At 33.0% G+C, this 13,526-nt stretch overlaps 1 protein-coding gene across 4 annotated transcripts; it reads right to left on the bottom strand.

Moving 5' to 3' along the window:
• Positions 1 to 2,422: 2,422 nt before the first annotated feature.
• On the bottom strand, positions 2,423 to 5,143 carry LOC103315946 (serine protease 55-like). 4 transcript variants are annotated; one of them, XR_004228047.2, is made up of 5 exons: positions 4,715 to 5,143; positions 4,507 to 4,633; positions 4,077 to 4,396; positions 3,664 to 3,921; positions 2,482 to 2,650 (listed from the first exon to the last, which is right to left on the bottom strand). XR_004228047.2 is itself a non-coding variant. In XM_031932822.1 (3 exons), exons 1-3 carry the CDS (start codon positions 4,493 to 4,495, stop codon positions 2,489 to 2,491), a joined length of 504 nt encoding a protein of 167 aa, XP_031788682.1. In that variant the 5' UTR covers positions 4,496 to 4,506; the 3' UTR covers positions 2,423 to 2,488. The 4 variants fall into 4 exon arrangements, 1 of the variants encoding a protein (XP_031788682.1); XR_001729461.2 differs by lacking the exons at positions 4,507 to 4,633; positions 4,715 to 5,143 and adding exons at positions 3,490 to 3,572; positions 4,474 to 4,506 and having other exon boundaries at positions 2,486 to 2,650; XR_001729460.3 differs by lacking the exons at positions 4,507 to 4,633; positions 4,715 to 5,143 and adding an exon at positions 4,474 to 4,506 and having other exon boundaries at positions 2,484 to 2,650.
• Positions 5,144 to 13,526: the final 8,383 nt, after the last annotated feature.

Here is a 13,526-nt window from a genome sequence, read left to right as displayed (position 1 = left end):
AAAAATATATTTGCATGAGCTATTAAAATGTAGCTATTGCGCTTTTCGGCGTTCATAGCGGCCTGAAAACAACTTACGATAGAGATTTTTTTAACAATTCAATTTTGCAATACTTTGCATAAACATTGTTAAAATATATTATTTTACAAAACCGAAATCATGTTTGCGTTCAGCGAGCCCAAAAACTCCTGAGAGATGATTACTTTCTATGTGCTATTCGTTTTTGCAATAATGTACATAAACAAAGTTAAACAAATTATTTTGCAAATCTGAAACCATATTTGTGATCAGCGACCCCAGAAACCCTCGATCGATCATTACTTTGTAGGTGTTCGTCGTTTTTTAAATAATTTGCATAAACAAAGTTGTTTAAACAAATTGATTTGCAAATCTAAACTCAGAATTGTAATCAGCGACCCTAAAAACCTATAGGTACATACATAGTTTGCGTGATTACGCTTCACTTCTGTTCCCTGTGAAATGACATACTTTCGTTCGATAGTGGAAAAGCGCCTTAATCCCCCTTTTTGCAATTTATATTGTTTTAAAACATTTTTTATACTTCCATCAAATCATTTATACATATTATATTATTCATTACTTAAGCGATTGTAATTCCCTTCATTGCACAAATTAAAGTTTTTCACAGCTTTAATTGGGAAATATACGTAAAACTTTGATTATTTATAACAATGTTAATTAATGCAAAAAAATTATTTTGTTACAGTAAATTTTCTTATAATCCCTCGTAAGTAATTATCCAATATTTTAAATATTTTTTCGGCGATATTTATTTTTCATCGATTTTAAATTTTTATTTTTCCCTCCTTCTATTCTGTCCCTTTTGGCTACACTGCTCGGAAAGCCAAATTCGCATGCGCGCGCATATAACATAACCTTTTGAGGTTATTATGATGCAGTATTTGCACTTATGCACTTATTCAATATAAAATTTTTAATTCATATTGCTTGGCGGGTTGTTACCGAGTTTTCCACGGGTTAACGTCAATAGGTCACGGGGTAACTGGTGAAAACGGTTCAAATACATTCGCGTAATTTCTCGTAATTCGGGTATTAATCGGCAACAACTCCTCAAGATTTCTATCAGGGAATAAATTGTGCATGCATATATACGTATATACATATATGAACAGTTCTAAATACCGTATAAAATCATAATTTTCACTCGGTAAAAAATTAACGGTTGGAATTCGTTAAGACCTTTAGACTTAGCTAACTGTTCCTGGAACCTCACAGGTCAGTACTGTGCACTTCTCAATACTTTTACTAATTACTCTATACCTAATTAAGAACGTTGTTGCTACCTTCCATTCCTCAACTACCCTTGCAATTCGAACATTTGACATCTCAGTAAATAATTTCAAAATAAATTCGGAGCCAAAGTGTACTTAATTACAAGCTAAAAGAACGATTGACTCATAGAAACAGTTACAAGAGGACTTCAACGCGTCTCAGCAAGCGATTCTCTGGTCGTACGTGAGACTCGACGTGTTGCGCGATAGCTATACGAGTTCAATCTGTCCCCAGAAAAAGATGTCGCAATCGTATGTAGTGAGCATTTCAACGTGGTACCGGAGAAAAGTCAGTTCGTGCTTCGTTTGAGGCGTATGGAAGATGATACCATTAAGGTGTTTTGCATCGAGTTCGACATGGAGAGCTGCTGAAGTCACGCATGGAGGTGACGTGCAGTATCCTGGAAGCCCGCGACATAGCTCTGATTTTTCAAAACGGCGACGTGCAGGTCTACGTGATGGAGGACTTAACAGAGGCGACAGTTTCCAGGCACATCTCGAGGACAGCAAACAAGTCGAGATATCGTTGAACATCAAGGAGATAAAGATGTGGAGGGACGAGTTCATTGAAAATATTGACAGACTGTACAAGTGCTTCACCAAGAAGACGATCGCCAGGAGGAAGCGGTTAGAGAAGACAATGCACGCCGAGAAGCCCACGATCGAAGAAAAGCTGGTCGTCAGCGCATATTGTACATGTATCATTTACTTCAATACTTTTCGATAATAGCAATTAATAAATCTTTACGAGAATCGATACAAGCTAATTTTACGTACAGTGCTCAATATTGATCTGAGAAAGATCGAGATTGACAAAAATAAAAAAAGTTATGCGACCGAGGCGTAATAAAAAGGTATATTGAATTGTATTATTAAGTATTCACATAGAAACTATCGCTTCAACTTTTGATAGACTTTTGTCATTGATAGACATGAGCATTGAATTCACCAGTGTAGACTCGATCTGTAGCGAGAGTCAAACACTCCTTATACATACTGCTGTTGCTCCTATCGCTTAAGAGTTACGGGTAGCCACTTAGTGGCGTTTATTTCAAGCGCAGTTCACTCTTTGCTCTCCCACGGCCCGCGAGTAGTGCCATCTCAACTTATTGTTCAAACATACAACGACAATTTTCTTAAGATAATTTACATATTTACAAATCCAACCTTACAAATTATCTATGTTTATTTACTTTTGTTAAAAGTTTCATCGATGTAACTTGAATATTTGAATACGTTTGTATAAACGCCCGGATAGCCTTTGGCACAAGGGATACCTCCAGATACGATGCCGATATAAGAACGCCATCCTGGGTCAATGGGCCTCCGCTGTCTCCCTAAAGTAATCAATAATTTTTATCAGTAATCTGATATGCATAGTATTAATATGAAACCAAACATTTCAAGTATAAATAACTCATTTTTTAATTATTACAGTAGATATAATTCACCGAGGTGACCAGTAGTATATTACTCAACTTTTCTTACTTTGACACAAAACTAAGATAGGTATGTACAAGAATTCTAGTCCATGGGCCTTGTAAATAGAAATATTGACTTATCGTTATACATGCAAAGTACATCTGTATAATTTTCATAACGTATACATGGATATATACACTAATATACATATAAAAGCAAAGTATACACCTCGGTTATAAAAATTATGGGACCTTGTAAATATCTTAAGTTTTGTGTCAAAAGGAACCACCAAACATATGTTGTACAAGACTGTACAGCGTACTCCCAGAGAGTGAGCCTACATACCCAAGCAAAAAAGTATGCGAAATATATCTGGCAATTAATGAAGAAAACAGTTAATAATTGCTGAAAAATGTAGGAATTGAGAAAAAGACAACAGTTATTTGCAGTATTCTTCAGTTGTACACAACAATTATTCGTAGTTTTCTTTTGTTTTTAAAAATATAAAAATATGTTAAACACATTTATAAAAAAACTTACAAAAAAGTCGTCATTTATTATTAACAGTTATTATCTGTTGTGTTCATTATTTCAATCATTTCGGAAATTGTAACATTAATAACGATTTAACAAAAGTTTGAATAATATACAATATGTTGTCTTTGTCTCAACTCACACATTTTTCTGCAGTTATTAATTATTTTCTTCAGTTTTTTACACTGATAATGTTGGCTAGAGTAATACTTATCCATACATAATATTGATAGGTTGATTTCGATTAAATAAAATTTTGAAGTATCAAGCAATTCTGTCTGATTACAGCACGATTGAGAAATTCTTGAATATGATTGGGAGCAGCACATATCAAAAGATACGGTTATATATCAAGTTATATCGACACAAAGAAAGTAAAATAAATATTTCTTACAGCGCAAATGCCATGCCCCTTATGAAGCTTAGTACAAATATGTCACTGGTCTACGTAAGCTTGTTTCCCCATCTTTTCTTGACAGGTCTTTTGATCTATGATTTCCATCTCTAGTTTTTTAAGCGTTGTTGAAACTGGCGTATACGCATTCTCCGTTGAACCCTATCCCGATACAACAGCTCGTGAACTAACCTCTACATCCTTAGTAGGTAGTTTTGCGATAACAATGAGATCTGATAGCTCGATTTCATCGGCAAGCTAAGAATTTATGCAGAAATCAATCATTTATTCCCTATAACATTCAGTTTTTTGTTACAGAAAAGCTCTACCATTTAATGAAAGTTTATAAAAAATTTAATAAATTGAGAAATTTTTCAACAATTTTGAATTTTTGAAAAAAATTATGCAAATACCTTAAAAATGCCGATGTCATACATCCAATCCGGAAACAAGTCCTGGAATTCAAAATCTGGATGTTGATATGAGTGGCTAATCCTGTAAGACTTTCCACCGGTGGACACACTGTTGGTGCCAACGACGACGATGAGACTGCCAAACATGTAATTTGTCACAAAAACGCAGTGAGCTACCGTCAATACGTGTCTCTTTGTAATTAGTGCACCACTGCAAAAGTGTTTGTTGTTTGAGCGAATCGATACTGCAAAAGGAAATTCTCCAATTTCCGCATCTTTCGCACCAATCAACCTCTCCTTGATTGAAGAAGCTTCAATGCCTGAACAAAGAAGACGTAAGACATTTTAAATGACATTATTATTTGAAAATAGTGATATTTATATTTAAGAATTATACAAGGATTCACATTCTCTGTCATCTTTTGCTTACCGATCACTAAGGCGACGATTAATAAGAACCTAAACTGCGTGTCATGGTTATTGCCAGCTGTATCACGGTGCAAATAACACGTTCTTGTAGAGCTATTTAAAACGTCTTGGCAGAGCTTATATACTTTCTACAAAACATTTTTGAGATTATCTTTGATTCGCAGCTGCTTTATGGATAAAAACTATTAGATTAATAACACTCTACTTACTTTTGTTCGAAAAATATATTCTGTCTTTTAAATTTAGGGTTATAACGTAATATTTTGTTATTTGAATTAGCAAATAACTGGATGTATGCATATTATTGCAATTTGATTTGTATTATTTTACACGATAACGCATATTTTACGTATTTTACATTTTTATCGAATGATGGCACATATCTTTATGTAAAATATGATGAACGATAATTAGTAGAATATAGCGATCAATCTTTCTGGTGTTTGTTCCACAAAAACATAATATGATTGCAACTAGAATTTATACAAGATGATTTTTTCGAGCATTTAAATTATGTTTTACGTAATGTCTTGGCTGAAATGTATTAAGGAAAAATTGTCATCTTTAAGTAAATTGAATAATTTTGCATATTATATAAGAAAATATGAAGTGATACTAATAAGGAGAATGAAGATTCAAAAAATCTTGATGAACTATTCGAAAATATAAATCAGTTGTGTTCGAAGAAGAACAATTTTGTACTTATATATTTAATAAAAATGTGAAAAATGTTGTTTAAACTTTGATAATTTTTATAAGAATAAAGTTTTTAGTGTAATTCTAACATTTACATCAGATATATAGTTCAAAGAAATTTAAATATTTATTCGATTAGCAGATTGCTCATACGATTTGAGTACGCTTGTATAAGATTATAAGGAAAGTCGCGTCCGTCATTTTTTCAAAGAGAGGTATCTTTAAAATATAATAATATACGTAGAATGAAAAATCATGCTTCCATTATCAGCTTATCAGATGAGGAAACATTAACTAGTTACGTTAGAAAAATATTGATTTAAAACATCTGTGTAAGATACGCGTATATCTATAAGAAACGCTACAATTGGTCTATAATGCTCCCTTTAATAAGATAAGTTCAATATATAATTAATTTAACATTGGTTAGTGTGATTTATATTAAAAATAATCACTGCAAAATGGAGCATAATTATTTTTATAAAGCATTTCATGCGCTCTGTGTAGTACAGGATTTAAATAAAAAGCAAGTATGTGAACATGAAAGATACCATTTATTTATCATTTTTGATGGGACAAACAAGTTTTACATAGAAAGGACACTTTGAATAAAACGCAACTGCCAACCATCAACACAGCAGGTGTACATAAAACGGATTGTTACTCGCTGGTTATTTTTTTTTTATTTATTTATTATTTTTTTTTTCATCTAAACGGCATTACATTACGTCTATATAGCGTCATTAAAAACGATCATAAATAGGAATAGGAGTAGGAAAGGAAAGATCTCTCGAGTTTTTAATGTTACACGTTTTAATAATTTGTTTTTCTAGCTTCTTTTTATTTTTAAAGGCGACACGCGTTTCTTCTACCCGCTGTCGCAGTTTACAACATCTACATCGTCAGCTACCACATACTGTTTTTAGTTTTCTTTATAACGTATAAGTTAAGTGTCTCACACAAAACTGTGTAGATTCAGGATTTTTCTTTATTTAACTTTTGAAAAATGCCAAAGCAAATCCCCGGCAAAAGTTCATTTTCTTCGTTCGCTAGCAGCAAGCACAATTACGGAGCTGCTTGTAAGTGAACAATGTTCGGCGCTTTTGTTTCCCTCTTCGCTCGAAATCGAGCGTATCGCTTTAAATTCTTATTTAAATAAACTGTCCATTAAAATGTATTCAAAACTCGTGGATTTGGAAGGAAAGAAAAATTTTGACGATATAACGATTATTGATTGTGACGCGCGTCTGCTTTGATTAATTTTTCTGCGAAGTACTTCGCCTATATGTGTAACTATAAAAGAACGAAGAAATTTGAACTTCGGCGCAGGCGACTTGGTTTTGCGTCGTTAAAAAAACGATACAAAAGCGTACAAACGAGTTTTTTTTTGTCGGATACGGTACTCGAAATTTTTCTTCGGAAGATTCGCACGTTTTCTCTTTTACACGCACGCCTCTTAATTTCTTCAACACAGGCACTCGTACGTTCACTCCTCTACAATCGATGTAGCGATCGCGTAATAAACTAGTAAGGTACAAACAGGAGTTTTACAGGCAGATATATTTAAGCTCACGTCTCACAATGTACTCAACTAATATTCCTCTGTTGATTTTTTCATCTTCATTTTCGCTTGCGTTCGTCCGCTGAAATATTGTTTACCTTATCGCCGTCTTGCCACGATATAATTATAAGCGCCATCTGCCTTTTATCATCTCTCTCACTCTAATCTCTAATTTTTGCTCTCATTCTGTCTCCCGACAATACTTACACGCAGTTCTCTTTGTAGAATTTTTCTATCACGATTAACAGCATTTTAAACACGATTTTTACTTTTGTCCAGTAACGTTGTATTACGATTATAGCGCAAGCGCGCATCTCAAATGCTTTTTATTTATTCCTCGCTATATTTCGCACATTATTCAATTATACACCGTTGGCGAAGTGACGGCGCAAAAACGAAGAATATCGAGATGCGAACGTTTAACGTGCAGGCAGGATTTTTTCGTTTGATTTTACACTTCTTTTTTAATTTTTTTGTTATTTTTATTCTTATCGAGCGAGGAAGAGTCTTTTTGAGTAACGCCACCGACGTGCTTTTGACATTATGCGAAGCTTTACATTTATCTGATCACTTAGGACATTTTAGTGCATTTTATAACGTCGTTGTCGTCGTCGCTTCGTTATAATAGGTTCAAACAATCGGTACTTAAAATCCTACGATTTTTCGAGAGGCGTATACGTTCAGCTACATATACATGTCTTCGTAGTATTAAAAAACTTGAGATTCTTAAAAAAGTCAAGTATTAAGCATTTCTCTTGGGTAATTTCGTAAGAAGTGCTGAGAATGTAGAAACATTTCGTATAAATGAAATTTCGTACACCCGCGGTGAAAAAAATTGTTCCATGCTTTAGCAATAAAAAAGTTTGTTCATTTACCCTTTTTTTTGGAGTGTTGATAATATTCTTATGTAGTTATGTTTCGTTACATTAAAGACTGGAGCTTAGGTAATTCGTATTTGTTATAGTATAGTTTAGAATATTTCGTGAAGAAATGAATACTAATTTTTCTAGAATTCAGTGCCTACTGATTGATCTAAAAGACACAATACAATAACGGTAAAAAATTGACCTGGTGTAATTCTACTCAATCATCAGCAAGCAAAAATTAAAGCTCAGTGGCGTGCGTTCTAGTATTATCAATCCTAACTCACTTCTATACAAGTATTCGTATATAGTAGGTACAAATGAGACATTAGAAAATATTGAAAAGTCCAGTCAAATGTTAAGAATCAAACGTTGAAAAAGAGGTAAGACATTGCCGTTGCTTTCAGAGATACTTTTTGTCTACATTATGCACACTATTATAATTGTTTGACAATTGCAAGATTATCAGAAACGAGTATAAACTCACCCAATATACATAAGTGAATCGTGAAAAATATAAAAATATGCACAAAGAAAAGATATCTCCGAAGCGAGCAGCCATGGTCTGGCGGTGGGCAAGCACTTACGGAATATCAAATCCAATCGCGTTTGTTTACGTACACGTCAATGCAAGCAGCTCTGTGTTTTATTAATTTCTCGTAATTGACAGCGCGAGCAGCTCGAAGCTTCGTAAATTCGATTGTCCATTCGTAAGTCATGAAGATCAAAGTAGCCGGGCTTTCTTATCCCGTTTGAACGCGCGATATAAGTTTCGGCCTCGCATATCTCAAATAGTCGTCGTCGGCTGCAAGCGGCGTCAAATTTTTACATCAAACGTTTTTCCTTTGTCGTTCTCTTTTTTTACTCATTATAATTCCTATAGTCACACTCACAGTCACGTACACGCGGATTTTTGCTTCTTCCCTAATTGAAAGTCAAAGCGGGTGGTTTCATGTTAACAATTTGTCTGTTCGTTTTGTTTATTACAGTATATTTCTTAATATTCCCACTTATTTGAGCAAGTTTTATTTTTCTAAAAACGCGTATCTCTGCTCATCTCACCTAACTAGCGAGCTAAGAGTTAAGTCTAAGCGATATCTTTGATCGTCGACGGTTTTCTTTTACTTCGAACGTGACAAGACCATCTCCTTCTATGAAGGGACATCTATATGCTTCGATACCTATTTATATTTATGCAGTTTTAATCGACGTTCATATACATGCATATACATATCTGCATCGATTATTTAACTAGACTAACTTTCGTGCCCTTTATTGATAAATCTGCTGTTTTTAAACGAAAAAGCTCTCGACTTTGTTCGAAAAATCAAGATATCAAACAATAACAAACGATATCACTCGTAGTTTTACGACGAACTAAACGATTAAACGATCAGTGGTTTTTAAAGTAACATGTTCTTAACTATATTGCGAAGTTACTCGGCGTATTTTTTGTTCACGATGAAACGCGTTGGTCCTGTCACTATATTTTTCATGTTTAGTCTCAATTTACGAACTACGCGAAAGAAAATCCTGTGATTCCGCACTAACACTGAATTGGTACTGATGGTATTATACATTTATATCACATTCAGAGAACGTACGGTCAATACTGGCCCGATTTTAAGTAAATTCTTATAATTAACGCATGTATTGTACAACGTGTTCTTAAAGCATATTACATTAAATAAATTTCCCTTGACACGCGAGAAATTTAAGTCTTTCAGTAGATCGAGTTAGCTAATTTCAATTTGACCATAAACTCTTTTCAAATTTCGGCAAGCCTTGCTAGAGTACCAATAGAATTTATAGATACATTTTTCTGAACTGAATTAAAAATATCCTACGCAATGTACTGCAACAAATTTTATCACAATTAATCGCATTCTTCACCAGAACCAATACAGTATTATATTCGGATAAACAGTGAAAACTACGATGTATTCAACATCAACTAATTAATTGAACGCTAATTCTAAACGTAGTTATAAATCCTCAAACGAAAAATCTCCATTCGCTAGTATTGTATGAGAACAAGAAACATCATTAAGTTTTGTAGACTGACGTTTACTTGAGACAAAATAGCACACAATTATTACACGTGTAAAAGCACTCAATGCGATAAATACAAATACGCTTAAAGAAAATCACGGTTTTCGATTCGCAATATATCTGCGCTACGTATGTACGTATGTACGTATGTACCTGCACTTTTCACTCTAAATTTTTCATCAAACTACGAAATACAAACCTTACAATTTTTTTTCCAGAGGAACTGAAAAATTACTAAATTCGCACAGCTACGTGTCAACAAAGGATTGTACGTAAGATTATGTACGACAGTTGCACATTATATAAAGTCGTCGTGGCCCTTAACACTCGCGCGTTTATAAGTATAGAAGCGAGAAAGTTCGAAACTAATATAAAAAGGCCTTGACTGTTTTTTTTTTTATTGTATTCGTTGCATCATATTTGTTCCTTGACGTTTTCCCATATCTCTTTCCCTCTCGCTCCTTGTCTTATCTGTTTCTCATTAACTTAAATCCCCTGTATTCGAATCGTCATTAGTAATACACTGAGCGGCATATTCTGAGAATATTCTCTTCGCTTGCTTCGAATGAACGTTAAATCATAGATGATGAAAACTCGATCTCGTCGAAAGAATCACAATAAGTCGGACATTGTTCTTTCTGTGGGTTCGATGTGTTTGTGTATAGGTGAATGTACGTGTGGTTCTTATTATAGAAACATTGACACGAGAGCATGCGCCCCTAATCGACGCGTTCAAACTTTTTTGCTAGCCAGTCACACAAATCGCGCGAATTACAGTTAGTCATGAAGACGGAAAAAACATTGTTTAGCCTACGTTTACAATACACCGCTTGATTCTGTTTACCTTCCCGCACAGCTAGAGTCCCTATATTTTAATTCTACTATATACCCTCGTACGTATGAAGCCCCAATATACATATAACCCAATCCGCCTTCTCTCCACAGAGTTTGGCGGTATAATATGCACTTGCAGTCCTTACTCTGATAAGACTTTTGTGTTTCATCATAGTAACTATAATATTATGTTTTTAAACATTCCGATTCGACAAGAATGACTTCTTAGCAAATTTAGGAATAAAAAGTCAAACTCTCAGGCGATAAAAACTACTTATACAAGAGCAGTTGAAAAAGGTGTGCACGCGCATAAAAGTGTTACCATAGCGTGGACCATTAAACACCTGGTTACAGCCTTTTGATAAACGTATTATTGTTACAAGCCTAAAAACGGTGTATCATCATTCGACTTTATACTTTAGGTATAGGTACAGCGTTATTGACAATTATGACGGACTTCGCTACAATTAATTTTATTAGTTTATTATTAATTATTAGGTACAACATGTGCATAATGGTCGTGGTGTATGTATTTAATGTCAATGCAACATGTTTTGTGGGGTGTGACGATTTTTGCGGAGACAATATCATCTTGCACTCCGTAGATATGCGCCATCCATTTTGTTTGTTAATTTTTCCCTTTTTTTGTTTTGTTTAACGTACTTTCCACTCTTTCCTTACTTTCATTCTTTGTTCTTTATTTAACTCTTTTTTAGTATTCTTTTATTTTTTATCGCACAAAAAGTCAGTTAATTTGCATTCTCATTGATTATTATTATTACTATTATTTATATTTTAAGTTACACCCCTTATTTTTCCGTTTGTTTATCGCGTTTGCAAAAACCGAGGCCAATTTCGAACGGCAGCGGCGTCGGCGGCTTCGAGACTTATCCGGCACGGGCACAGAGTATACAAGGGTTTGTTTTATTTTTTTTTCTCTACCACAGCCCATTTAATGATATAATCATTCATATATATAATATATTAATATTATTTCGTTATTTATATATATATATATATATATATATATATATATATATATATATATATATATATATAATTGGTATAGATGTAAGAACTACAATAGCTGATATATAATGTGAAAAACAAGTACCACCGATTGTCCTCGTAGTCTATTTTAAATCGTTATTTTCTATCAACTATATCAATACGGCGATTATTCATTTATTACTTTTCCTTTTCTAGTTCACTTGACTTAGCTAGAACGCTATATGAAAACCTTGCGATACACAGGAATTATTCATTCTCGCCACGATCGATTTTCCAATAACGTAACATCAAGGCGCATATTAGTAATTTAATTTGATGATATTGGGGTTGAGCCTTTGAACCACACTTTTTCAGAATATTATTATTATTATAAAAACTCTTATAAGTTAAAATACTTCGTACTATTAATTAGATTTATGCTTTTATTTACGACCTTTGATTTATTAGAAAAAAATATCTTATAAATGCCTTTCAATATTGTGCATTAAAAAATCATAATCGTGGCGACAATGCAACATCCTCGTCGCGAATTACTAGGGACTGTCAAGAAGTCTATCCTTAACCAAAAATCACAATTAACAGACAACTTTCTACATTTTTCGCTTAGACTGCAATTCTCTTTCAATTTTTGCGTGGCGGAACAACATCACCAATAAGAGAGCTTTTTCACGATAAACATTGTCTCTTATTACATGAATGGCGAAAAAAGGATCTAGCCGATTTCTACGAACGATTTTCGCTATTAAATACCTTACAATCCTTGTGTTCAGTGGGTAAATTTTATAGTTAACTCCTTTTATTTAAGTTTCAAAAACTAAATATTTGATTGCACGAATTAAATTACATCACCGCATCATCGCTCGAACATGCAGTCATTTTGTGTTCAATTTTAAGTCTTTTTTGACTTGCGTACCAGTCATAAGCAACATATTGACGTGTTTTTCATAGTCTGTATTTATTAATCTACTGTTCGAAGTCTAGCGTTTCTCAGAGGAGAACATTTTTTAGCGTACTAAGTATGCCTATGCTACAAAATATATGGTTTTCAGGCGTAAACAAGTCTTGTTGAATCCTTTCTTTCAAACTTTCATCATCTTCTAAAACTGAAAATAAGTTTCTTCCAAATGTTTTCAGTTGATACAATTAAAGTTATTGAATGGTATGCAAAACAAGTTTTTTAGTAACTCTACATTGGTTAAGTTAATTAATCTAATCAAATGAATTTGAAAATATGTATCACTGTTACGAAATTTTTAGTGGAAATATTTTAAAAAATGTATGTCTTTTTAAAATGCAAGTTAGAAAAGCACCCACAGCACATAAATAAATCTCAACCTCTAATATCTAAAATCAAAAATAGAAACGACTATAAATACAAGCACCTTTTTAAATAATTAAAGAAAGATCATCAAACGATTATAGATCCCAACTATTTTAGTTATTAACATTTTTCGATATCTAAAGCATTTTTGTACATATAAAATAGTATGGCTTATTTACTACTGTAGAGTATAAAGCACAAAAGAGAAAAAGAAAATCTGTATTCTTTTTTCGCAGTAAATCCATATATATTTTGTTTTGGAGAAAGTAGAATCTTGATAAGTTGTGGACAACCAAATTGTGGAATTGAAGATAATTTGATAAGTTAATTCAAATATCTGATTATAGTTTAATAGCCTTATAATAATGATTCATTTTTAAATTTGTCATCATTTGGAATAAATTATAAACAAAAAATAAACAAAAATTCATTCAAATATTTATTATGTCTCAGTACCATGAAAAAAACATGCTTTTATCATTCTTATTCATTATCAAATTATCGATTCACATTATGTATTATAAATTTGCAGTTAGATCAACATTTTTTTCAAATAACTTATTAGCAATAATTATTAATAAATATAGAAAGCATTTCTTCAAAATCAAAACTACGCAATTTCTAATCGCTTTTTGATCGGTTCCTAAAATTATTAACCTGTGAATCGGTATAATCTATATAAT

The sequence above is a fragment of the Nasonia vitripennis genome (genome assembly GCF_009193385.2).
Source record: "Nasonia vitripennis strain AsymCx chromosome 1 unlocalized genomic scaffold, Nvit_psr_1.1 chr1_random0009, whole genome shotgun sequence".
In the NCBI taxonomy this organism is placed as follows: domain Eukaryota; kingdom Metazoa; phylum Arthropoda; class Insecta; order Hymenoptera; family Pteromalidae; genus Nasonia; species Nasonia vitripennis.
The sequence above is the reverse complement of the archived record's forward strand: the minus strand, read 5'-3'. Positions and strand labels throughout refer to the sequence as shown.